We start from the raw sequence: 26,459 nt of genomic DNA on the forward strand, positions 1-26,459 counted from the left end.
TTTCAAAAATAGTTTTCCTATAACATATGAAATGATGAACTAAAATTAATCTTCCCATACTTGATAAAGAAAAAATTTGTTAACATCAAAGAATCAAGAGCCAATAAAATATTATTTTTGGAACTTAAAATGCAATCTTAAAAATTAACCAGAATGTATAAACCAAGAAAAGGAAGTTTTATTTTATACTTAATGACAATTTAAAATTTGTGACTATAAAAACAAGCATTTTATGTGAAATTAAAAAATAGGTTATATCCTTACTTGAATAACTCATAATTTTGTTCATCCAGGAACCAAAACGCAAAGCAAATTTCTGATGAGCCATAACCTCAGAGTTTAATACTTCTACATGAAGTGGATGTTGAGAGACGTTTTCTGAATGACTCTACAAATGAAAGGAATATTAAAAAAGAAAAAATAGTTTAAAAAATTTTAAGAAACCTACTCTTCAAAAAAGGAATCATATAAAAGTTTACAGTTCCAAATCTCTGTGTCTAAATGCACTATTCCATTTTTACTCAGGATGCCAAGCCATTTCAACAATATAATTGTTCTACTTGGGTTCTTATTCTGTATATTCCTCTTAAAATTCTCCGTTTGTGCCTAATTCAAAAAATTACCTTTATATCTTCCTTTGCTTCCTGGCAAGCAGCAAAAGCACCTGCTTTAACAGCCCGACGACCCTAGTTACAAATAAAAGTGACAACTAAGTAGTAGAATGATGATCCCAATCAGTAAGAAATGTATATTTCAAAGACCTAATGAGCTCTTAAGTACTAATCATTTGTCAACTGTCTAAATGTTGTAAAATGGGCAGTACCTGAAAGACAAAACACAAATGTTTAACATCTTTATGAAGTTTGAGAACTTTCAATATCACCAGCAAAGAAATTCTTTACTATGCTGGATTTCCTGCTTTGCAAGAATTTCAGTTCTTTACTTATTGTAATGTACTCCATTTAGACTAGAAATAATAATAACTTAGTTTACTAAACTCCTACTACATGTTTTGAATACTTTTCACAAATGAACTGGAAGTACTTGAACATGTGTTCCAGAATACACCTGTGAATTTTGAGTAGGTTGGAAGTGATTCCTCAAGTCCTAGAATCACTATACTAAGTACTAATGCCATACTGTTTCTTCCACAACACTATACTCTTCTTAAGGGCAGGTATTAGGTTAATATTACTTTGATTTACCTCAGGAACACATCCCTTCTGTATACGTGAGGATAGTATGCAAAACCTGAGCTACAGAATCATTATCCTAAAAATAATTTTAACATATAATATAAAAATCTCATAATTTTTCATAATTCATGCATTTATTCACTCAATTAAAAAATAATAGAACTAGATCAAAGTTGAATTGACATTCCTAACTTTCTGCCAAATACATTTGGAAACTTTCTAATTATTTAGAATCAAAGAAGAGAATTACAAATAATTATCTAAAACTATAGGGCCTCCCCGGTGGTGCAGCGGGTGAGCGCTGGGCTGCGAAGCTGCCCGCAGCCTCTGCAGCGCCGGTTCAATCCCCTGCCACCGGCGAGGGTCCCACATGGCGCGCAGACCTCTCCTGCTGTGCCCGCTGCTCCCCTCAGCAGTGTATTTCATCGGTCTGCCTGTTCTGTTCCCTGTTCTGGCTCTCGTGAATTTCTCACCTTCCTGCGCTTCTGACTGTACCCAGTGCTTGTATAAATAAAAAAAATCTTTAAAAAAAAAAGATTTATTAAAAAAAATTATCTAAAACTATAATGAACACAGACACAACGAGGAATAAATGAAGAGGATGGTTGTACTTAATGTAATACTAAGGCACCTGGCAAGGTCAACAGTCAACAATGGCTTCCAGAAAGTCAACGCAAGATACTAGCATAATTCCAGTAAAGCCACGAACCTCTTTGTCTATAGCAGTGGTGTGCAGCTGTGCCTCTGCAAGCTCACAGTCAAGAGCTCTCTGCAGACTGTATATTACGTGGTCATATGAATGGTGTTCATCATTAAAAAGGACACAATAATATCTTTCACTTTTCTCCCTGTTTAAAAAAAAGATATATATATAAATATATATACACATATATATTCAGATACAGCCACAAATAAATAAAAAATGTATGGAATAGCTAAAATAGCATAGAACATCTATACTGATGCAGCATCATATATTTCCTATATATGGGAAAGTACCACTGATATAGGGCATGAGTTTAAGTGGTGCAATATCATGAAGTTAAAAAAAAATCCTGATTAAAGTATATTTTCCATTTTTTCCCTAAGTTTTCTTATTACTTTCAGAAGTAAATTATTATAATTTAGTGGCAATATAGCTTTAATATCATTCTAAATCATTACTAATCTCCCACTCTAACAAAAGGAGAGAGGCTTCTAGCTCAGAACCTTCAAGCAGGCAAGATAAATAGTAAGATTTTATAAACATACAGTTATTGAATTTATTTTAAGAGTTACTAGTTTTATAGTACATTTTTGTAAAATATATTTATAGAAATATATATATATATATATATATATATAGAGAGAGAGAGAGAGAGACAAAATGCCAGTGCTATCATTTGACTGAGGGACCTTAGACAGGTAACTTTAAGTTTTTCTGCTGAGATGACGCCGGGTCTCTACCATCTCTAAAAAGAGTGTAATATCTATATTTGTAAGTGGTGAGAAAATAGGTGGCATGGGCTACATAAGTGTCAGATGTTATTGACAAGTTTTAAACTGTTTACAATATGCTTTTACAAGAGACTCAACTGAACGTCATAACTATAAGATTTTCTCGGTCTCAAAAAGACTTCTCTACAGTCACAATGGCAATAAGCACTGACAAGAACAAAAGCTCAGATCTATAAATCTTAAGTTTTGCGTTTCCTACATACTCAATCACACTCAAGCAACTCTCTCCCTTTTTTTAGGACAGCAGATTGCTGGCATTATGTTTACCAACAAATTTTTAAAAAACTTTGAAATTAAAACTTTTGTAGACACAATTTTTAATGACTTTTATTTCCCCCAACAGTTTATGGCCCAGCAAGGATCAAAACAGCACATTTATTGCTTTCCTAAATTAAAATTCTTAATTCTCTACCCTTCCAAAATAAACAAACCAAAGAACCAAGTCAATTCAAAGAACAACTTTATTTAGATTTGTGATGCAATTGTGTGAATATCCTAATATTAAACAGGTAGAAAAATTTCTACAGGGCCAAACTGCATTTCACATGTAATTCCCATGTTCTTTTTGTAAGTAAAGAGCAAATATTAGTGTCACTGAAAGACTTAAGATTATTGGAAACTGCTGGATTTTAGCTAAAAAATGTTAAATCTCTACAACTGAAGTAATCCTATACACAAAAGCACAGGGCAAAGGGCTATCTCCTCATTCGTATCATCAAACTTTTTTGATGGTAAAGAGCTGGGTTAAAGGGAGACACATTGTTCTGAAGTCCTTACCTTTATTCACAAACCTCTTGGGAAACTAGGAGATAGGCCCAGGCCAGGATCAAAGGGAGCAATTTATTTCCTTACTAGGGTCAGTGCCTACTAGGTCCTCATCTATCATTCAGAATAAGACCCCCCAAATGTTTTTTCTTAAAAATTAGAAGCCCCCGATAAACTCGTCTTTTGGTTTAACTTCTGTATAGTACCTAGCAGTGCATCTCACACACAAAGACATTTGGAAGTACTCCTAAGAGATAATTTTTTATAAAATTATCATAATGACAATAAAATAGTAAAAACTATGAAAATATTTTAACACTTATTTTGCAAGATAATTAATCCTATAACTTCCCCCCTTTTGAGAATTTTCCCCACCTTATCTGAAGTTCAGGAGGAAGCTCTTTTTCCTCTTCCCAGATAGTCATTTCTACAATGTATTTTATCACTGAAGGGAATATTTTCCTGGCTTGGGCAATTACCTCTTCAGTCAGTGGACAACGTAAACTCTGAAAGAAAGTATAGAAAAACATATTACCAACATTGTATACAAATAAAAGGGTGAGGAAGATAATGTTATTAATTTATACAAATGATTCTAATAAATTCATTACATTTCTCTAGGAATAAATTCAAGTTGAAGTAAAGAGGACTGTTATTCACATTACTTTAGATTAACTCCCTGTGACTAAGATGGTATAACAGATGACAGAAAGAAGGCAGAAGCTTATGAATGTTATTCTCTGCCCTTTTGAGTGGTCTAATTATATAATAGCAAAGGACAGGGTACCCCTTTATAGCTAACAAAAAATTTTCTTATAATTTACTCAATTGATCCTCAAGCTACCTGCAAAAAGTCAGGGAATTAATGTCATTTAAAGGATAAGGAACCCATCTAAGGTCAAAAAGAATATAAAAAAACCAGGGGCAAAAATAAGACCTGGGTCTTTTGACCCCTACAAAGAAATAATGTTCTTTTCATTACTTATACCACCTCCATAATAATAATCTTGTTCAAATATAAATTAGCTATTTTGGAAAACAGGTGCAATCATTTTGGAAAACTAACTTCACAGTTGCTCAAAATGTTAATCATAGTTATAATACAAACCAGCAATTCTACGTCTAGGCATCCCTATCCAAGAGAAGAGTAAACATATATTCACACAAAAACGTATACACAAATATTTAAAGTAGCATCATTCAAAATGTCCCCAAAGTAGAAACAACCCAAATATATATCAACTGCATAAATAAAATATGGTGTATATCTATACACACTTGGTAAATCTCCATTACCCAGCACAATGCCATGCACCTGGCAACATGTGGATTTCACATTTACCAAAGCAGGGGTGAAACAGAATGCTAAGTACACAGATTTGTGTTGGCTGATGAATTAATTAGTAATATGCTAGCCATGAGGTATCCTTTTCTTACCTCTAGATCATGAATCAGTTGCAGAATATGCAGGTCTACTTTCAGGACAAACCTGAATGACCAATCACCTTTTGAGTCTAAATATAAAGAAATCCTAGCTGTATTTAGTTCAGAACTAACTTCACTGTTCTGAGGCTCTGTAACTTAGAAAAACCCCCAAAATACTTGAGAAGCCTGAGGTGGAAGAGGAGCAGGAGGAGGCTAGTTTTATATAAATCAGTAAACCAAATTAATTCCCAAGAATTCTTCAGCTACTTATAGTCTTCTGGAATACCTTGTTATAGAATGAAGATGACATAAAAATCAAGCTACAAAGAACTCTCTGACTACAAGTCAAAATGTTGTAGTACCCTTTAAAATATATTAGAGGAAGAAACTGAAATTCAAACAAAACAAAAGACATAAGAATGAATTGAATGGGTTAAAACTGGATAGACTGTTTCAAGTAACGGGTATTTGGTGCATTTAATCAAATAAAAGGCACTCAATAAATACTTGCCAAATGAAAGAATAATCTAACATACGAAGAAGAGAAAAGAGAAATCTAAACATACAGTGCTGAATTATAAAGTTAATGAGGAAAATGCTAACAACAGGTGACTGGAGGTAGAATATATGACTATTATTTGTACTATTACTATTTTTGCAAATTTTTCTAAATCTGAATTTATTTCCAAATTTCAGGTTACAAATTTTGCAGGGATCCTGAATCTAAAGATGTGATTTTCAGACCAATTCTTGCCACTGACGAAATGTTCAAACCTGAGACTGTCTCCACATCTGTAAAATGCAGCTGTTTCCACATCTATATCTACCTAATAAAATAATAATGAGGAAATAATTATATAATGCATGTGAAAGATTTTTTTAAGATCTAAAATGTTATACAAACGTGAGGAATTATTAGTATCCAAATAAACAACAATTAATGGGGATAAAAGTAGGTACTAAAAGAATAGTAATACTGATGATGATTATTAGCTAACAGTAGCTGGGTTTTTATAATATGCCAAGAATATTCTAAGGCTGAACATTCATATGTACTATCTCATTTAATCCTCATAGCGCTGATACAGTCTACTGCTTCTACTAAAGACAATACCTCTCCCAGATGTTTTCCATGTCTTTTCCATTTACAGTTCTGTGAGACAGAGTATACTACACATGTGAATTGTCTCACAGCACATATAAAATATTTGGGGTTTCTTAATGATAGACCCTTATCCTTTGTCACATATTGCAATGTATTTTCCCACTTTGTCATTAACCTCATGATTTACCTGTTTTGCTATAAAGAGATTATAAATGTGCAGTTAAATTTATCAAGCTTTTTCTTCTCATGGCTTCTGAATTTTAGAAAGGACTGATCTACTTCAAGATTATTTTAAAAATTGACTCATTTCCTTCTAATACGCTTATAATTTATTTGCTACAATGAACTTTTAAAAATCTTTGATATTCTGGGATGTATCTAATATCAGCATTGACCAACCTGTATTTTTTACTCAATTCAGTAGGCAGTTATCCCCAACAATCTGAAATGCTACCACTACTACAAATTTGGGTCTTTTCTATTTCAGTATCTACTGTTTATTCCTACAGCTTCTGAGGTTTCATTACTACAGTTCTTCATTACATTTTAAACCTACTCATGCTCACCACTCTTCTCTTTAACTTTTTCTGGCAATTTTCACAAATTATTTTTCCAGAATTTTGAGTTACTTTTCAGCTCTAAAGGACAATATGGTTGTTATCCTGACTGAGAATATATTAAAGATTAATTTGGGAAAATATTGTTTGTGTGATAATGAATTTTCTTTTCTTTTCCTTTTTTTTAAAAGATTTATTTATTTATGCATACAAGAACTGGGGTACAGGCCAGAGGTATGGGAAGGTGAGAGGATTCACCAGAGACAGAGTGGGGAGCAGAACAGGCACTGACTGAAAATCACTGCTGAGGGGAGCAGCGGGAGAGTCAGGAGAGGTATGCTGCACCATGTGGGTTTCTCCCTGGCTAGCCAGGGATCAAACTCGTGCTGCAGAGGCTTCCGGACAACTTCACAGTGCTGTGCTTATTAACCCCTTGCGCCACCAGGGAGGCCTGATAACGAATTTTCTAATCCAAGAATGAAGCATGCCTTTCAATTTTTTTTTTCTTTTATGCTCACCAGAGAATAGTTTTAAAATTTTCCTTATTACATCATCTTTCATTTTTGTATAATATATGATTTCCCTGTGAAATTCCCACCACCAAATCACATGTGCACCATTACCACAGTTCCTTGTGCTCTTCCCACACATGTCCTGATTCTTCTCCCTATACCTCCCCTACAGAATGTCTCTAATCTATGGCTGCCTATTGATATTGATTTTTACTTTATTATAGTTATTTTCTTCCCCCTGATCCCTTATTTGGTTCCTCCACATTCCACCTATAAGTGAAACCATCCAGTATTTTTCTTTTTCTTTCTGGCTTATTTCACTGAGCATAATCCCTTCCAGCTCCATCCATGTTGTTGTGAAAGGCATGAGTTTATCCTTTTTGATTACTGAATAATATTCCATTGCGTACATATACCATATCTTCTTGATCCAGTCATCTATTTTGGGGCATTTGGGTTGTTTCCATAGCTTACCTACTGTAAATAGTGCTGCTATAAACATAGGTGTGCAGGTGTTCTTCTCAATTAATGTTTTTGTGCCCTTTTGGTAGATACCTAGGAATGGAATTGCTGGATCATATGGAAGTTCCATTTTTAGTAGTTTGAGTAACACCCACACAGCTTTCCATAGTGGTTGGACCAGTTTGCACTCCCACCAGCAGTATATGAGAGTTCCTTTCCCTCCACATCCTAGCCAATATTTGTCATTGCTAGTTTTTTTAATATGTGCCATTCTCACTGGTGTAAGGTGGTAACTCATTGTGGTTTTTATTTGCATTTTTTAAAAATAAATTTTATTTTTATATTCCCCATACAATTGCAACCCCCTTATTTTGACCCCAATCTCTCCCCTCCCCACCCCCCACCCTCCATAGAGTGTCTCTGGTTCATAGTTGTTTGTTAATTTTGATTTTCACTTTCTTATAGTTATTCATTTTCCTGGCCCCTTATTTAAGTTTTCTAGAGTCCTGCTATGAGTGAGACCATCCGGTATTTTTCTTTTTCTTTCTGGCTTATTTCGCTGAGCATGATCCCTTCCAGCGCCATCCATGTTGCTACAAATTGCATGTGTTTATCTTTTTTGAATGCTGAGTAATATTCCATGGTGTATATGTACCACATCTTCTTGATCCACTCATCCATTTTTGGGCATTTGGGTTGTTTCCAAAGCTTAGTTATTGTAAACAGTGCTGCTATAAACATAGGGGTGCAGGTGCTCTTTGGAATTGATGTTTCTGTGTCCTTTGGGTAAATACCTAGGAGTGGAATTGCTGGATCATATGGAATCTCTATGTTTAGTAGGTCCAGAAATCTCCACACAGCTCTCCATAGTGGTTGGACCAGTTTGCACTCCCACCAACAGTGCAGGAGAGTTCCTTTTTCTCCACACCCTCGCCAACATTTGTTGTTGCTAGTTTTTTTAATGTGTGCCATTCTCACTGGCATAAGATGGTATCTCATAGTAGTTTTGATTTGCATTTCCTTGATGACAAGTGATGTTGAACATTTTTTCATATGCCTGTTGGCCATTTGCATTTCCTCTTCAGAGAAGTTTCTTTTTAGCTCTTCTGCCCATTTTTTGAAAGGATTATTTTCTTTGTTGTTGTTGAGTTTCATCAGCTCTTTGCAGATTTTTGTGATCAGTCCTTTATCATTAGTGTTGTGTGCAAAAATGTTCTCCCAGTTGGTGGGGTTTCTCTTTGTTTTTGTTATTGTCTCTTTTGCTGTGCAGAAGCTCTTTAATTTGATGTAGTCCCAGCTGTTTATCTTCGCCTTCACTATCACTGCTTTGGGTGATGTGTCTGTAAAGATGTCTTTGATGTGCAAATCACGTAGTGTTACGCCTATATTTCCTTCTATGTATTTTATGGTTGCAGGTCTTATGTCTAAAAAATATGGAACGCTTCACAAATTTGCGTGTCATCCTTGTGCAGGGGCCATGCTAATCTTCTCCGTATTGTTCCAATTTTAGTGTATGTGCTGCTGAAGCAAACACTTTATTTGAATTTTTAAAATACCTTTTCTTTTTTTTTTAAAGATTTATTTATTTATACAAGCACTGGCTACAGTCAGAAGCGCGGGAGGGTGAGAGAATTCACCAGAGCCAGAGCGGAGAGCAGAACAGGCAGACTGATGAAGTACACTGCTGAGGGGAGCAGTGGGCGGCAGGAGAGGTCTGCACATCATGTGGGACCCTCGCCCAGCGGCCGGGAATCGAACTGGTGCTGCAGAGGCTGCGGGCAGCTTTGCAACACAGCACTCAACCGCTGTGCCACCGGGGAGGCTCTATTTTTAAAATACTTTATCTTACTTGATGCTATAAGTGAATGGAATATTTTCTCCCATTATATTTTCTAAAATCTATTGTTTATTAAGGGAATCAAGAAATATTTGTTGAATAGTGTTGTAAAACTGAATAGTCACATGCAAAAGAATGAAACTACAATTTTCTAATTATTTATTTTCTTATATCTTTCTTAATTTTTTGGACAGTATTTGATTTCTCCCCTCAGGTATAGCCTCAACAGTTCTCCCACCACATCACATCACATATGATCCATCACCATAGTTCCTTGTGCTCTTCCTCCCCTGTTTTGACTCCTCTCCCTTTCCTTCCCTGCACCTGCTGTAGGCCTCAGATCTATATTCAGCTTGCAAATTGTCTTTTTTCCTGAAACTTGTATGGTGAAAGTAGAATATTATTTCACACCACACAAAAAATTAATTCAAAATGAATTAAAAACTTGAATTTAAGAATGGAAACCACAAAATACATGGAAGAAAACTGCACCTCCCCTGGTGGCGCAGGCAGTTGAGTGCTGCGCTGTGAAGCTGTCCGCAGCCTCTGCAGCGCTGGTTCGATTCCAGCCAGCTGGCGAGAATCCCACATGGCGCGGCAGACCTCTCCTGTAGCGCCCGCTGCTCCCCTCAGCAGTGTATTTCGTCAGTTCCTGTTCTGTTCCCCGCTCTGTCTCTGGTGAGTCCTCTCACCTTCCCACGCATCTGGCCTGTACCCCGGTTCTTGCATAAATAAATAAACAAATCTTTAAAAAAAAACCACATGGAAGAAAACATAGGCAAAACATGCTACAACATTGGCTTCAATGTTGTCTTTGGGAACTTGACTAAAATGGCAAGGGAAATAAAAGCAAAAATAAACAAATGGAACTACATTTATTTATTTATTTTTTTTTTATAGAGGCATGTTTTTTATTTATTTATTTGTTTGTTTGTTTTTGTTTATACATGCACTGGGTACAGTCAGAAGCGCGGGAGGGTGAGAGAATTCACCAGAGCCAGAGCAGGGAGCAGAGCAGGCAGAAGGACTGAAGTACACTGCTGAGGGGAGCAGCGGGCGGCAGGAGAGGTCTGCGCGCCATGTGGGACCCTCCTCTGGTGGCCGGGGAGCAGCCGGGGATCGAACCGGCACCGCAGAGGCCGCGGGCAGCTTCGCAACCCAGTGCTCAACCGCTGCGCCACCGGGGAGGCCCTGGAACTACATTTAACTAAAAGGCTTCTGCACAGGGAAACACACTGTCAGTAAAACAAAGGTACTCTATTGATGGGAGAAAATATTTGCATATCATACATCTGATAAGGGGTTAATATCCAAGATCTGCAAAGACCTCACACAATTCAACAAGAAAACAAGCAATCTAATTAAAAATGGGCAGAAGAACTAAAAAGACACATTGCCAAGAAGACACACAGATGGCCAATAAGTACATGAAAAATATGTTCATCATTACTTATTATCAAGAAAATGCAAATTCAAAGCACAATGAGATACCACCTTATACCACTGAAAATGGGTCATATCAAAAAGACCAGAAACAAGAGTTAGTAGTGAGGGTATGGAGAAAAAGGAACCCTCTTAGATTTGGGGGGGGGAAGCAGTGTGGAGGTTTCTCAAAAGACTGCAAATGGATTTGCCATATGACCCAGCTTTCTCTTTGAATAAATTATGCACTTTTTGCTATTTGATAATATAATCCATCTTCAAATGTATTTGCACAGAGTCATATGAAGAATCTTATAATCCTTCTGTATTTGTGGTTCTATGGTTTTTTCCCCATTCTCCTTTCCAACTGTTTGTAGCTGGGCTTAATCATATTTGTTTGTTTTTCTTGATTGGGATGTTTAGTGAATAATCAATTTGATGACTTTTTTTAAAGAAAAGCAAGAATTGAATTTATATGTCGAGTCTACTCTTCTAATTCATTACATTCTGTGTCCAGCTACCCATAATTACTTTCATTTGTAACAGGATTATAAATTATTTACTCTTATCAAAATGCTTAACAAAAAGTATCATGAGTTCATCTTTTAATTGTGAATTGATTCATCTTTAGAGAAATAAAAAATGTAATTATCAAATCCTTAATTTCTCTTGTACAGAACTCCTCACATTCAAATATTAGAATATAAAAATCAAGATTAGCAAAAGAATTCAAATTAACCAATACATATAACATTTCTATTGCATCAAATTTACAATTCAAAAAAATCAATATTCTTACCTCTTTTGTAGTACCTGCTCTTCCAGGTTCATGACTTAAACAAAAAGGGCCAGTTTTCCATGCCTCTGTGTCTCCACAGTCACAAAATCCTCCTCCAGTAGAAGTATGCATCTGATAAATGAAAAATGAGTTTGTCTTGATTTCAAAATGCATTACAAAGCAAGGAAGAATGATTAAGATTACTCAAATAATAAATTCTCCTCAATACTTCATCTCAATTGCCTTTTTTTTAAAAGATTTATTTATTTATTTATACAAGCACTGGGTAGAGTCAGAAGCATGGGAGGGTGAGAGAATTCACCAGAGCCAGAGCGGGGAGCAGAGCAGGCAGAAGGACCGAAGTACACTGCTGAGGGGAGCAGCGGGCGGCAGGAGAGGTCTGCACGCCATGTGGGACCCTCCTCCGGTGGCCAGGGAGCAGCCAGGGATCGAACCGGCACAGAAGAGGCTGTGGCAGCTTCGCAACCCAGCGCTCAACTGCTGCGCCACCGGGGAGGCCCCTTAATTGCCTTTAACATAACAGAAATGAGGCATATCAAAAACCATTTTGTGATCTTTCCACTACAGTTGTATGCAGGTAGTCTGTGTCTCTATCTGTGACTACTATCTGGCAACAAGAGCAAAGGGGAATACGGTCTTTTCAGGAGGTCTCTGAAGGCCAGATCCCTGCTTCTTGAGCTTGTGAAGGGAAGCAAGCAAACCTGAGCAAAACAGGTTAGAAGACACACCCTCAGGTTGCAAATTAATGACCGATTACCAGTATGTGATCAACAATTTCAGTACCAGAGCAAGGAACATAGGCCTGCTACGAGATTTTGAATGCTGGAGAATGGTAATGAGCACCAGAGTGTAAGGTGGCCATGGCAGCAGCTCTACCCAAAAGGCTACATTGCCAGAGGAGGGTCAGCATGCTTCAGGAGGGGCGGAGTCTGAAGTCTCAAGGATCAGTGGTCACCATCAATTTGGACTCTAAAAACTCAGGGTTTTTAAAACAGTTGATGTAGAAACATGTTCCTCTTGGGCCGAGTGCCTGAGAGGCCATTCTTATCAAGGATAGAGTCAAGAAATGTATTTTGCAACCTTTTTTCAGGACAGACATTTTTGGTGTCATTAAAGTGACAGATTTTCTAGTAGTTACCCTTGCTCAATAGGAGCATCTATGTTTTTATAATATTGTGTAAACTGGTTGTTATATTGGTTGAGGGTTTGAGTTCTGTAAGCTAGAAACTTAATTCCTCCTGAAATTATGCCACCACACAATTACCATAAATACTGTTAAAAATAAAGCATTCTGATTAGTGAACAACAAAAATCCTGAACACTTAGTCACAACAAAAATGAACCTTCAAAACTGATAAATGATATATATTCTAATTTTTAAATTAAAATTTTTTTTTAAATTTTTGTACTAATAGAGGACAGACTTAGAAGTGTGCAAAAAACAATCTAACAACACCCAGAATGTCTGAATGAGATTTTCTGTCTAAAAACACTTTTTAAGGAACTCTCCTATACAGCTGGTGGGAATGCAAACTGGTTCAACCACTATGGAAAGCTGTGTGGAGGTTCTTCAAACTACTGAAAATGGAGCTAACATATGACCCAGCAATTCTACTCCTAGGACTCTACCCAAAGGACACAAAAGCATTAATTCAAAAAGATACCTGCACCCCTATGTTTATTGCAGCAATATTCACAATTGGTAAGCTATGGACACAACTCAAATGTCCAAAAACAGATGACTGGATCAAGAAGTTGTGGTATATATATATATATAATAGAATACAATTCAGCAATCAAAAAAGACAAACTCATGCCATTTGTAGCAATATGGATGAAGCCTGAAGGGATTATGCTCAGTGAAATAAGCCAGAGGAAAAAGAAAATTATTGAATGTTTTTACTTATAGGAGGAATATAGGGGAACCAAATAAGGGATCAGGGGGAAAATAATAATAATAATAATAATAATAATAATAATAATAATAATAATAATAAAACAAGACTAGCAGGCAACCATAATTAAGAAACAATATGCAAGGGAGGGAGAGGAAAAGGGATCAAAACAGGGGAGAGAAGAGCACAAGGAACTGTGGTGATGCTTCAGGGGTGAACTGGTGTTGGGAATTTTACAAGGAATATACAATGATGTAAAAGATATAAATAAAAAATAAATTATGAAATAAAAATAAAAATACTTTAAAAGATTCAAAAGATTTTTAAATCATTACAACACTTATATAGTACTTATTTATATGTACTTGTATCGTACTTAAGAAGTGTATAAAGCATTTTCATCTATACTAATGTCCCAAAGCAATTAAAACTTATTCATATTTTTCTTTTGAGGGCTACTGTAAAAAAAAAATTATCTAAAACACACTAGTCCAGATAGCAGATGATGACAATTACCTGACTGAATCTTCCCCCAAAATATATAATTAACAAGGAAAACAATAAAACAACATATTATGTGTATTTACACCTTTACTAGGAGACAAAAAGTTAATCACCACAACCTTCAAATGACTTCTTCCACTAGAGTTCCCATTGCCTATCACTTAAGCCTGGGAATGCAGACAATAAGAGACAGGAGCTTAAGAGACTCCATGAAAGAGGTGGGTCTATAGGACTGAAATGAAGAGAAAAGCCAATGCTAAAGTACAAACACTAAACCCAGGTTGAGATTTGGCGGTTCACAGGAAAAATGATCAGGACCAGAAGTGGCAACCTCAGAGAAGCATTGCTTTTGTAAGAAAATCAACTATGTTTTATTTTTTTTTTAAGTAGTTACCTCTTAAAGATGTGGTAGAGGGATCTAAGGAAGAATAAAGGTCCCACGGAAACAAGAGAGAAACAGAACATGCCAAACCCTTCCCTCACTTCACCACTACCACCACAAAAGAAATTACACCAGAAAAGCACAGCATTGACAGAAGAGGGCGCTTGTGAATCCTGATCATGAAAAGAAAAGAACAGAATAAAGTATACTATATTTATATAAAACTATTGCCTCCCAAAAAGCAAATGATGCAAATAAAGGCTAAGAACCATCATGAAGGTGAAGAAAACTGTTAATACAACACTCCAAACTAAATCACAGAGCCTCAAAGAAGCATGTGAGTATATGAAAACTCTGATCAGATTAAAGCACCTTTAACAATAAAAAAATAGGGGGGAAAATGGACAAACAACAAGGAGCAAATAAAATGAGACTTGAATTCAGGGGAAAATATAGAAGATAACAAGAAAATCATATCAGAAATAAGTTCTAAGTAACAAATTGTCCAACTCAAATAGCATTAAAACATAAAAAGCATTAAAAAGCTAACAAACAGCATTACAATAAATCAGAAAAACAGTCGAGAAAATGAAAATGAGACGAAGTAAAATAATACAGGGACAGAGAAAAAGTGGTTGAAATAGAAGACAGAGTTACCATAGTATAACTGAATCATTGAAGAAAATCAAAACAACGGAACAGAGCTAATATTTAAAACTACAATTTGAGAAAATGTCTTGAAAATAAAGGAAGAGTTTAATCTACACATTGAAAGGTTCCATAAGTAACTGAGAAAAAGATCATCCAGTATGATCAAGTCCAAAATAAACCCTACTATATTAGTTTACTTTTAAAAGTCCTGAGGGCATTCAAGCAGAAGGCTAAAATAACACGATGGTCCACTGTGGTATCAGTTTCAATAACAACATACAAAACAAGACAATAACACAGCAACCTCTTCAAGGAAAGAAATGGGTAAAATAAGGGTATTATTTCCAGCCAACCTATAGCATACAATTTTAAATATGTCAGAAATTAGGGAACTCTACAGAACCTTCTTTGAGCAGAGATCCACAAATTTTCTGTATAAAGGAACTGATTTTCAATATTTTAGGCTTCTCAGGCCATATAATCATTGCTGAATTACTGAATTATAATGTTGTAGAATAGAAACAGCCACAAATGAATGATTATGGATATGTCCCAATAAATCTTTTTATGAAACTATATTTTAACATTGTTTTAATTTCATGAGCTTTTCAAGCATCATGAAATGTTCTTTTCACCCAACGATTTAAAAATATAAAAACCATGTGTAGCTTGTAGGTCATTTAAAAAAAATAGGCAATGAGACAGATCTGACCCACAAACTGTAGTTCATCAACCCTTAGAAGATGAGCTTCATCTGACTAAAAAGGTGATTGGGGAAACATGAAGAAAAATAAAGACAGCTGTTGAATATATATTTAACACTAGAACTAAGAACAAATCAAGGGTGAGGATACAGAAGAATATAAACATTATGTGACCTGACAATCAGAAAGAGAAAAACTGAAAAATGGGAAAAGGGAAAGAGAAAGTAACATAAGGTCACCTACCATAAAGACAGTAGGAAGGAATCAAAGATATCAATTGATAAGACTAAATAATAAAAAGCATATGGGTAAAAAGAAATGAAAGCACTATAAAATTATTAATAAAGAGGTAAACACTGGGAAAAAACATTCCAAAAGAAATTAGAATCTATAAATCAAATTTTCTTCCTTAATATTTACAGCATATTAAAAAACTACACTTATTTATAATTACTTAAAATGTAGGTATATTAAAAGAAAGCAAAAGCATAAACTTTGACTAAAGCATGCCATGAAAGTGAGTCACAAAATTGACATATAAAATATCTGGTAAATTTAACAACATACAAATTTATCAATGATAAATGATAACATAAAACAAGTTTAAAAGAAAACAGATCTTATTAAAGTTTAACAATACACTAAATTAGGTTACTGAAGAGAAATTAAAATATATGCACATACAAAGACTTGTACTTTAGTGTTTACAGCAGCTTTATTTAAAAGCTGGAAATAACACAAATGTTTAGCTGGTGAACAGATAATAAATTCTGGCACATTTATACAATGCATAATACTTAGTAACAAAAAGGAACAAACTGTTGATAAGTGAATGACTCTCAAAGGCATTATGCTATATGAAGCAAGCCAAGAAAAAGTAAAAAGACTGGTTAGTTTAGAGACAGGTATGGAGAAAGAATGTTCTCATATCCTTTTAATGGGAATGTAAGTTGGCACAGCAATTAAAGAAAGACATACTGCAAAAATCTTTCAAAATTATAAAGGCAAATAACCTTCAATTCCAGAAAATGTACCTTTAAGAAACTTGTCTTAGGCATTCTTGAATATACACTTGTTTATATGAAAATAAAGGTATATAATTATATATACATTCCAATATCTGATGATCAGTGAAAAATTGGAAACTATTAATTGTATAAAAAGGGGGAAAGGTTAAATATATGATGTATACACAAGGAATATATACAGCAATTTAATAAGGCTAGAGTTATTATTATTGATATATATTAACATATATCAATATAGCACCGCCACATTATATACTGTCAACTTAAAAACAAATTGCAAATCAACATACAATAGACATACATACGACATAAACATCCCTGCATAAAGATCTGTAAGACTGTAAGCTAAACTGTTCAGTTTAACAAAGAAATTTTGTTGGGTAGTGTCTAAATAGCTCACTTGCACCAAGAATATTTTAATGGCTGTGTTTTTTGGGGGGACTGTGTGCCCATAAAGCCGGCCATGAATTCAGGAAGCTGGTCCCTTGGGGTGTCCAGTTAGGAGAAGACTGCTAGAGACCCGACCCAGAGCGAGTGCCCTAATCCAACCTGTGAGAATCTTAAAATCTTTTCAGAGATCTCTGTTATAAAGAAAGTGGCTAAAAGACCCTTAATAGTAAAAAGAAAAAAAAAGCTGGCAACTCTAATTTCTATTTATATTCTATTTTGCTTTAAATTTTGAAAAGGGAAGTTTTAGTGTATTGCCTAAGTATTTTCAATGCTGTTGTATTTAAAAAACAAACATGTTAATAAATTTTCATCATGTAGCATTACAGAATGTGTAAGGAAAGATATTAAGATAAACCCTGTAGTTATTTCAATAGTTAAATTTTAACTGTCAGCTCTGTCTGTGAGTTAGCCCCTTTGATCATAACACTTGATATATCAATGAATGTTTGCTGAAAATCTGTATCCCAGGTATTGTAAAAGAAATACTAAAATATGATACTTGGACCTTGTCCTTGAGGGTTTATGGTCAGGGGAAGATAAAGGACATATAAATATATCACTGCAATTAGCAAATAAAGACAGAGGCATACACAGGCTAAAAACAAAGGGAAGAAAAGATTGTTAGTGGGTTTTGTTTTCTTCTCTATATTTATTCAAATCAACTCTGGAATGTAGTCAATAAAAGAGTACCCTGTTATTCTCAAGGCTACCAGATGGCCTAGCTTTTAGTATCACCTTCCAAGACACAAGAAATCCCTAGTTCGGTGAACTCAGCCACTATTTTGGTTCGAGTTAATCAGAGTTGTAATATTTTTCTGATCTTGGCTTCTTGGAATTAATCTATTCGTTAAATCAAAGACTCTGGTCCTGTCAATAAATATTATGGCACAATAAACAAAGATCTTAAGTTCCTATTATCTAGGAAGATAACAAAGTAACAATGCAAGGGTATTCTACATTCACCACTCCAAAATAAGTAAAGACAAAGAACATTAAGAACAATCAATAAAATACATTTTAAAAGTAATGGGAGATTTTTTTCAAGTCAGGTTCAGTTTAAAGATTTTACTTTAAAAGTTTTCTGCAAGTTCACATGTACTACTGCTTGGTGTAATTCTTTCCTAATGCAATTTGGAAATATACTAGGAATCTTTAAAAACCCACAAGTAAAAATTAATCAACTTTATTTGATAGAGCAGTTTTAGGCTTAAAGAAAAATTGAGGAGAAACCCCAAGTTCTTATACACTCCTCCCCATCATACAACTTTCCCTATTATTAACACCTTGCATTAGAGTGGTATATTTGCTATAATTCAGGAATCATTGTTGATACATTATTAACTAAAATACATAATTTACATCAGGGTTGCACATTTTCTTTGTGTTGCACATTTTCTGATTTTGGCAAACTATCATGACATGTGCATACAACCAGAGTATCTTACAAATCTCCTAAAAATCCTCTGTGCCTCACTTATTTATAATGATTCCTCCTACCACTATCCCCCAGCCCATGGCAACCACTTAACTTTTTACTGTCTCTATACCATTACCTTTTCCAGAATGTCAGAAAGCCAGAGTCACACAGTATGAAGCATTTTTACAATGGTTTCCGTCACACAGCAATATACACTTAAATTCCTGCCATGTTGATTCTTTAGTTTGGTAGCTAATTTCTTTTTATTACTGAATAATTTTCCACTGTATTATCAATCTACCAAAATTTGTTTATCCATTCACCTCTACACAGACATCTTGGTTGCTTCCAAATTTTGGCAAACACAAATAAAAAGGTGCCAGAGACATCTCTGACCTGTTTTTTATGTGGACCTAAATTCAGTTAATCTAGGTAAATACCAAGAAGCACACCTGATGAACTATATGGTTACAGTATATTTATCCCTGTAATTAACTGCTAAATGCCTTCCAAAGTTGTACCAATTTGTCCCACAAGAAATGAGTTAGAGTTCCTGCTGCTCTACATCCTCACCAGCAGTTGGCGTTGACAGTGTTTTGGATCTTGGCTATTCTAATAATTGTGTAGTGGTATCTCTGTTTTAATTTGCTATTCCCCAGTGACATATGATGTGGAGCATCTTTTCATGTGTTTATTTGCATCTGCATATCTGTTGGTGAAGTGTCTGCTTCAGGTCTTTTGTCCATTTTCTAATTGGGTTGTCCACTTGCTTATTGTTGAGCTTAGGACTTCCTTTTATATATTTATCAGATACATATTTTGCAAAGATTTTTCAGTCAGTATGTGGTTTGCCTTTTTATTTTCTGAAATGTCCATATTTTTAACTTCTGAGAATCTATACTAAAGGAATTCTACACACACAAAAAAGATTAACATAGAAACATGTTCACTTCAATACTGTTTACTATTTAAAAGACTGAAACCCAAAATGATTCTCCAACAGTTGGTAAATAGGTTAAATTATAGTAAAGTATTACATACACAATATGGTCTAAAATAAATACCAACATCAAATGCATAAATATACATATTTTGCTCTTTCCATTTAAAAGTATAATGAAGACTATTTTTTCTTTTATAGCTCTTTTAAATTTGATTTTAAAATTTCAATTTTTTTCTGATTTAAGGAGATGGCTATATGTATATATTATTTTTATAATTTGGCTTTATCATTTAACTACAGAAATATTTATCTTTATTAAAATAACCTTTAACAATATGTATTTTATTTGTTTTCAGGAGAAAATGAGAGGTTTACAGTTTATCTTTTCAAGGTACTATGGCAGTATGTTCTCTTGCTCATGTTTATCTTTTTGTGTATATGTGAGAATATTTTAAGTTCTAATTTATTGGCAAATTTAACTACACAGTACAGTATTATCACTTATAATCACCACGCTATACATTAAATCCTGAGATTTTACTCATCTTTTTAAGGATAAACTACTAAAAAGCTGGAGATCATGAAGAAGAGTAACAGCAAAACAAATAGGAAAAAGCCCTCAACTTCATTAGCAATTAGGAAAATGAAATTAAGATCACAAAAACATAACATACTATTACATACCACAATACAAGATAAAATTTAAAAAATTAACAACACCAAATCTTGCAAGAATGTGAACAATTTAAACACTCACACACAGCTGGAGAACCTTTAAAATAGAATAATCATTTTGGAAAACAGTCTTAAATTACCTACTATGAATCTAATTATCTATTAAGGTTGATATACCTAGAGTTCAGTAATTCTATTGATACATAGTCTACAAAAACTCCTCTATATGTGTACCAAAATACACACACAAAAATGTTCATAGCAGAATTGTTCATAATAGCCCCAAGTTGGAATAATTTACATATCCATACAATGAATAAAGACATGATTAGGTCAACTGACAAGCTACAGTTACATACATACATACAGTATTACGTATGTACTCAGCAAGAAAATGCTACTCAACAAGAAAAATATGAGATATGACTTCATCTATATAAAGACCAAAACAGATAAAACTAGTTGATATTGTTTTGGAGATAAACTAAAAAGGGAATCAAGGAAATGTATCACAAAACAGAAGAGAGGTTATTGTAAGGGGGAGCGGTGAGAAGAATTAGAAACCAGAAGGGACAAATCAGAGGCCTCTCGGAGCTAGCAATGTCTGATTTCTTTTTTTAGAAGATGATATTGACATTATTATTGACAATGTTCAGGTGGTTTTACAACACAGTTATGGAAGCACATTAAAAGTTATATAAAAATTACCAGGGAGCCTGCATGGTGCTTTCTGCTAGCTGTGCTCTAAGTGCTTGAGGGGTATTTGCAAAGTTCATGATAATAATGCTCTGAGTAGGGCCTCCCACCGTGGCGCAGCAGTTGAGCACTGGGCTACGAAGCTGCCCGTAGCCTCTGCAGCACCAGTTTGATCCCCGGCTGGCGAGGGTCCCACATGGCGCCAGAGCAGACCTCTCCTGCTGCGCCCGCTGCTTCCCTCAGCAGTGTCTTTGGTCCATCTGCCTGTTCTGCTCCCCACTCTAGCTCTGGTGAATTCTCTCACCCTCCCACGCTTCTGACTGCACCCAGTGCTTGTATAAATAAATAAATAAATCTTAAAAAAAAAAAATGCTCTGAGTTTTTATAATTTTAAGAAAGTGTTTTTGTACATTTCTTTTCAATTAGTGTCAAATCTGTCACTATTTCTTGACCTAAGTATTGGTTACAAAGGTGTTCACCTTATAGTTACTCTTTAAACTATTCATACGTTTTATGTAATCTTTTATATTAAAATTGCTTATCTCTCAAAAAAATTGTGAGGGATTGCCTCTTGGTAGTAGCTGTCCTATCACATATTATGTCTAACCAGTGCTAAAGGTTGACATATCAAAGCTGTTATAGCAGGAATTCAAGTACCCTCAGGAATTTGAACTAGATAGCCATCAGATTCCTGCTAACCTACAGGTTTTATGGATCTACTTTCATACCTTGTAACGATGATTTTTATGAACACTATTCTGGAAGCAGTCCATACAGAGTACACATGTTGGATCAATTGCACAGTCCCTGAAAAAGATTAAAAATTAGATTCCAAAATTTAGATGACTCCTACTGATCTTTAAGGTACAACCATAATGCACTGTGAATGAGTTTTCTGTATGGTACACAAACTGAATGTGAAAATGTTTCAAAAATTGGATTTCTAATAACTTTTAGCAATATTTATTTTTTTCCATTCAGGCATTTTTTTTGTACTTTGTACTTTTATCTGGTTTTCAATTGTTAAGTTACAATTCCAAATTTATTTTAGAAAAATGATCAGCTTTACTATCATCTTACCCTATTACATTTATGTATATAAACACGGATTGTTCACTGGTAAAGGAGATCTGAATATAGACAAAATTCATTAGGATGCAAGCAAAATATGGACAGAGATTTGCCTTTATTTAATACTTTGATATGTCTCAAGCACCTACAATAGTGTCTGGCATATGTTAGGTGTTCAATTAATATTTATTAAATGAATGAAAATAATTCAATCTCTCTTAATCTCTTCCCTAATGAAAACTAAGAAGTTCTATTTTTAATATTTTCAGGGAAACATTAAGAACAATATAAATTAGTGCAAAATATAAAATTAATTTTAAAAACATTTTATTTAGAAGAATTGAATCAATAGAATTGGTTTTTAAAATTAATTTTAAAAGGCTAATAGGAAGTAAAGATTGCCTAAAGTATTCTCTAAAATATATCTGATCTACTGACCTAATTAGAGCAGGATTTCTCAAACTCAGAAGTACTGACACTTTGAAACAGATAGCATTTATCAGGGCTAGAAGGTCTGTCCTATGCATTGTAGGGTATTTAACAAAACTCTGGCCTCTATCCTGACACTAGATGCCAGTACCATTTCCCTAGTTCTGATAATTTAAAATGTCTCCATGACACTTTTGGAGAAATGAGCTATACAAATGTCTGTTATGCTTTCATTGGAGATCATTCGGTTTCAGCTAAAAACACAAGATGATAAATGAATTTTATTACACTATATAGCAAAACAGGACACAAAACACAAAAGTTGACTTTTTTCCTGAGGAAAGCACAGGATAAAGATAACATTTTCTAAACAACTGCTAATTATACACAAACCAGTCAAACCTAGAATTATACTGAAACAAAAAACAATTCTCTGTTTTTATAAAGTCTAAAAATTCACACTCCTAACCTAAGCTACCTTTAATAAAGGGGAAAAAACTAAGAGTGTTGCTAAGATCTAAAAGTTGAAAATTTCAGGCAAAAGTAGGGAGTGAAAAATGTTACTATGATGTTTGAGTCTCACACAGAGGACAAAAAGTCTAAGGCTATTTCTAGTTTCCCTACTACTGACTTTCTCTATCCAATTAAATTCCAACTGCTTGTACAGCATCACAATCCTGTGACACAAATCTTGCTTGGTGACAAAACATTATTTATACCACTCACTATGCATATTCATAGATTTCTTATAGAAATAATAAATGTGATTATAGATTCCTGCCCTGACTCTACTGGGAAAGTATTTAGACTTCTGAAAGCTACCTGGCCCCAAAAGCCTCAGATGGGAGTAGGTGGACTACATTATAAACAAGACACAAATCTATCACTTACATACTTTTGGAGAACAGAAAGAAAATTGAAAGAACTGGTTAAGTCATATATTCAGAAACAACCTGCATTAGCAAAAACAGTTGTCTAGGTGTATAATAAAAGAAAGTTTATTAAGTAGGATTAAATATATTACAAACAGTAATAAGCCAAGGAAAGTATATCATGAAATATGAGTGTACTTATAACCAACCCTGTAAATTTCTAATTCTTACCTACAAGAATATGTTGTCTCTCCACTTTTGAAAACCTTCCCACAAAGTTGAAATGCTCCACTGTGCTTCAGTTTCTCTAAGCAAATATCTGGATCTTCTCCAAATAAGTACCATTCCAGCGGGGTGAATATTGACATTTGTATACTCTCTTCCTGCTTTTCCAAGTCTGGGTCCATTTCAGCAAAATAAATCTCTGGCACCAATTGTGCCAAATGGTGCAAGAAAGTAGTATAAAAATCAGCTTGCTGATCCCACCACTGAAGGAAAATAAAATTTAGACTTTGTTATAACTTCCTTCTTTAAGATCTACAAGGCAAAACAAATGACACATTCAGTGATTTCAGAGAAAGGGATTTATGATACATTCTTATTTTTATCTTTCCACAATACAAGAGGTAAATGGGTGCTTAAAAAAATAGTATTGGAATCAGAGGATTGACACATACCACAGATATCCGGAAAAAAGAAGAGCAACTAGAACAGATGAGAATTACTTTCTCCTTCTAGAATGACCAATTTCTGCTCTGTAAAGGTGATGTAACTACCAGAAGCTGTATAGAGACAAGTCATACCCCTTACTCTTAGTTTGATTGTTTTAAACAATTAATGTTTAAACAGTGTTTAATGACGAGGGCCAAAGTTTTTAGAGTATAGAAACACTAACCACAAAAACAAAACAAAACAGAGTTGGACCTCATAAAAAGTAAACTTACTGCTCTTCAAAAGAAAATGTTACAGGTGGCTTATTTGTACATGCACATGAAATAGGTTGAACATCAATTTTCATTAAGGAAATACAAAAAAAAAAAATTGTAATAGCACAAGCTAAAAAAAAAAAAAAGAAACAAAAACCTAGCAATAATGCCAAGTACCAGCAAGGGTGCAGAAAACTGGAGAAGTGCTGACAGAAGCTCAAAATGGCACAGTCACTTTATAAAAGAGTTTGTAAATTTCTAATAAAGTTAAACATATACTTACCATATGACCCAACAATCAAACATCTAGGTACCTAACCAAGAAATGAAAACTTTCATTCACACAAAAACGTGTACATAAATGTTATGCCAACTTTATTTATAATTGCCAAAACTGAAAATGACAACTGTTCCTTCAACTGCTAAATTATAAACTACTGTATATTCAAACCACATCAAGACAGCTTTCCATATATCAAGAAATGCTCTGCTAATTATTCACTGGCAATTTGGGCTTAAATGTGATGGCTGATTACCCGAAAGCATCTAACCAGCCCAACAGTTATTTGTTTGTTTTTTGGGGGGTATGGTCAACTTCTGATTTTTATTAATTTAAAAACAAACTTTAATTCTATCATTGTTCATTTTTGTACAGTATTTGGTTTCTCACCTTAGGTATATTCCCTGTAGTTAGTTCTCCTACCACCCCATCCCTTGCACTCTTCTTTCCCCTGTTTTGACCCCTCTTTTTCCCCTGCCCTTGCTGTATGCCTCAGCTCTATGGTCAGCTTGCAAGTTTTGTCTTTTTTTTTCACCTTTCGTTCAGTTTCTCTATATTCCACATGTAAGTGAAACCATCTGATATTTATCTTTTCCCTTCTTTTTTTAAAGATTTTTTTTAAAAAAATTTTACTTTTTATGCACACAAGAACTAGGGGTCTAGGCCAGAGGTACAGGGCATGAGAGGATTCACCAGAGAGAGTGGGGAACAGAACAGGTAGATCCACTGAAATACACTGCTGAGGGGACAGCGGAAGAGACAGGAGAGGGCTGCCTCACCATGTGCGTTAGCTCCCTGGCTGGGGATCAAACGCATGTCACAGTGGCTGGCAATAGTTTGATAGCCTTGAGACTAATTCCTGCGCCACCAGGGAGGCCCCTTATCTTTTTTCCTTCTGACTTATTTTGCTTAACACCTTCAGCTCCATCCATGTTGCCACAAATGGCATGGGTTTATCTTTTTTGATCACTAAGTACTATTCCATTGTGTATATATACCACAATTTGATCCATCTGTCTGTTTAGGCAGCCAAACAGTTTTAATGCCACTCAGCAAATGTAGGCTTAAATGAACACAAACAAGGGAAACCTATCAATACATCACTGCAACTTATTTGCAGTTAACATCCTTCCAATTAATATTGTTCATTTGAAATGGGTTGACTTTCTGATTTTATTAGTATTTAATATTTGTTTTAATGTTACATAAAAGGATATGGAATATATATGTTTATATATATTTGCATATACATGCACACACACACACATATATATATAAATACCACTCAGTTGTATAAAAAGATGAAATCTTCCTATTTGCAAAAACATGGATGGAACTTCAGGGAATTACATTAAACAAAATAAGCAAGAAGGAGAAATACAAATGCTGGGTGATTTCAGTCAAAATGTGGAATATAAAGAAACAAAGCAAAAGAACAGAAAAAATAAAACAAAAACAAATCCTTAGGTTCTGACTGCAGAACTAAGTACCAAAGGTGAGGTGAGATGGGGTAAGAAGGAGAGAGCAAAGGGTAAAGGGTGTTCAGCGAACTGTGGTGGACGGCTGATTGTACTTCGGTGATAGACACAGTATGACAACATATATTTGAAGAGAGATGAATCAGTTAATATTCTTACAGTGATTCCATATTTTGAGCTATCTTTTAACTATAAAACTAAAACTATTTTACTAAAGCCTTTCTTAGAAAAACTATTATCTTCCAATATTCTGACTTCAACTTTTTTAGGTTACTTACCACAACTTTTCTCCATCTCTTTGGCAACAACTAGCAGACAATATCTAATATTCTATGATATACTTAAGTTCTTTTCTTCAAACAGTACTAAATGGGGGGTGGGAGGGTGGAAAGCTGTAGAGCTATACAACAATCAAAAAATTTTTCTGTCCTACCTAATTATGGAAGGCATGGAACTAGTTTTTTTCAAGTTTTTCAAGGAT

The 26,459-nt window shown here is 34.6% G+C and overlaps 1 protein-coding gene, 1 long non-coding RNA gene and 1 other non-coding gene across 3 annotated transcripts in view; 1 reads left to right on the forward strand and 2 right to left on the reverse strand.

The window, feature by feature from the left end:
* Positions 1–5,731, forward strand: part of LOC119238541 (uncharacterized) — a 105,975-nt gene extending 100,244 nt beyond the window's left edge. The window contains exon 3 of the long non-coding RNA XR_005123598.2: positions 5,580–5,731. This is a non-coding gene — a long non-coding RNA (uncharacterized LOC119238541). The remainder of the gene's footprint in view (positions 1–5,579) is intronic.
* Positions 1–26,459, reverse strand: part of UBR1 (ubiquitin protein ligase E3 component n-recognin 1) — a 116,911-nt gene that overhangs the window by 80,639 nt on the left and 9,813 nt on the right. The window contains exons 2-8 of the mRNA XM_037502318.2: positions 23,526–23,782; positions 21,651–21,729; positions 11,578–11,688; positions 3,834–3,964; positions 1,906–2,044; positions 624–686; positions 265–388 (exon numbers count right to left, since the gene is read on the reverse strand). Coding sequence (XP_037358215.1) covers positions 265–388; positions 624–686; positions 1,906–2,044; positions 3,834–3,964; positions 11,578–11,688; positions 21,651–21,729; positions 23,526–23,782 — 904 coding nt within the window. The remainder of the gene's footprint in view (positions 1–264; positions 389–623; positions 687–1,905; positions 2,045–3,833; positions 3,965–11,577; positions 11,689–21,650; positions 21,730–23,525; positions 23,783–26,459) is intronic.
* Positions 8,947–9,053, reverse strand: LOC119239713 (U6 spliceosomal RNA). The gene has a single exon (XR_005123979.1). It is a non-coding gene; the product is annotated as a U6 spliceosomal RNA (small nuclear RNA).

The sequence above is a fragment of the Talpa occidentalis genome, unplaced genomic scaffold, assembly GCF_014898055.3.
Source record: "Talpa occidentalis isolate TD23 unplaced genomic scaffold, MPIMG_talOcc4v2.1 talOcc4.11, whole genome shotgun sequence".
In the NCBI taxonomy this organism is placed as follows: Eukaryota; Metazoa; Chordata; class Mammalia; order Eulipotyphla; family Talpidae; genus Talpa; species Talpa occidentalis.